Source organism: Lottia gigantea (assembly GCF_000327385.1).
Source record: "Lottia gigantea unplaced genomic scaffold LOTGIsca_22, whole genome shotgun sequence".
Lineage (NCBI taxonomy): Eukaryota > Metazoa > Mollusca > Gastropoda > Lottiidae > Lottia > Lottia gigantea.
The window spans coordinates 1,703,165-1,704,478 of NW_008708555.1; the positions used below are offsets into that span (position 1 = coordinate 1,703,165).

The following is a 1,314-nucleotide window of genomic DNA, read 5'->3' on the forward strand; positions in this document are numbered from 1 at the left end:
CATGAAATTTGATAGGACCACTTGGCGTCTAGTTCTTCTATATGCCACCCTTTCTTAGTATGATTGAAGAAAAGGGCCACTCAAGATATCCCTTCATCAATCGTTTTAGTTCGGTCTCCACTGTAATCTAACAAGATGTATACCAAGGAGCACATTATGCCGATTTCTGACTGCATATATTGACCTAAATTGTAAAACAACCGTCCCAGAAACATTGAATCTTTTTTTTGAAATTGTTTACTTTTTAGAAGATAAACTAAATCAAATAAAAAGTTGCCCATCTTTACACGAAACTGTTGGCATGCGTCAGTGTTGTATTTCTGCAGATCTCTTAATTTATTCTTCAAGTGGTCGTTTGGCAGCGATACTTGAATTATTAGGTTATATCCTTCCTCGACTTAAAAAAAGTTTTTCCTGATCGCAATGATTTTATTCTTATTTTCTAAGTTTTGTATTGCGGTCGGATCATTAGTACTTGGTTTATTTTTTCTGATTGTAAATCCTGTATTTCGGATAAACAAAAGAATGTGGTTCCTTGTCCCTGTTGATTGCAAGTTACATGCAGTGGCCTATCTTTTGAAATTAATTTATTGGTTTCAAGAATTCTATTTATTGCATCAATCTAATGTATTCATACATCAATAGTGTTAGAGGTTACTATACTAACAGCGCGTCATTTTAAAGACGAGTGAACCACTGAGTTTAAAATACCTACAAGGCGTCAGATTGGCAGCCAAAAAAACTTTCAATATAAACTTTCTTACAACCGTGATTAAATTGTTTCTTTTTTACTGGTGTCGTTCATTTCTATATCCTAATCTGATTTACTTTGATCTCTAAAGCCGTGATCACACTGGAGTGTTGATCTGGATTTACTCCGCGATATCTGAAGCGAATATCTCACTACGGACTACCGGCCAGAAATAAAGCTATGAAATAAGAACTAGTCTTAATCTGGGTTTATTCCATGATCTGTAAAGCCACGATCACACTGGAGTTTTAATCTTAAACCGAGATAAAATCAGTGGTAACAGGATCACATCGTACCAGAGATTTCATCTGAATTCAAAGTTCTCCAAAGTTACGATCATACCAGAGGCCTTCTCTAAATTATATTCTGTGTTACCTCTGAAACCAATATCATATCAGTGATTTGATCTGGCTATATATTTTCGAAACAATCTTAAAGCTAGGATGTCATAAGGTCTTACCCCTAACACTGTTTCTAGGATATCCTAGAGTCTTAACTTTTAACACTGTTTCTAGGATATCCTAGAGTCTTCACTTCTAACACTGTTTCTAGGATATCCTAGC

General features: G+C 35.2%; 1 protein-coding gene across 1 annotated transcript in view; it reads right to left on the bottom strand.

Annotated features, from left to right (window-relative positions):
* Window positions 1–1,105: 1,105 nt before the first annotated feature.
* Window positions 1,106–1,314, bottom strand: part of LOTGIDRAFT_159893 (hypothetical protein) — a gene marked incomplete at both ends in the record, with an annotated part of 9,313 nt that continues 9,104 nt past the window's right edge. The window contains one exon of the mRNA XM_009054589.1: window positions 1,106–1,128. Coding sequence (XP_009052837.1) covers window positions 1,106–1,128 — 23 coding nt within the window. The remainder of the gene's footprint in view (window positions 1,129–1,314) is intronic.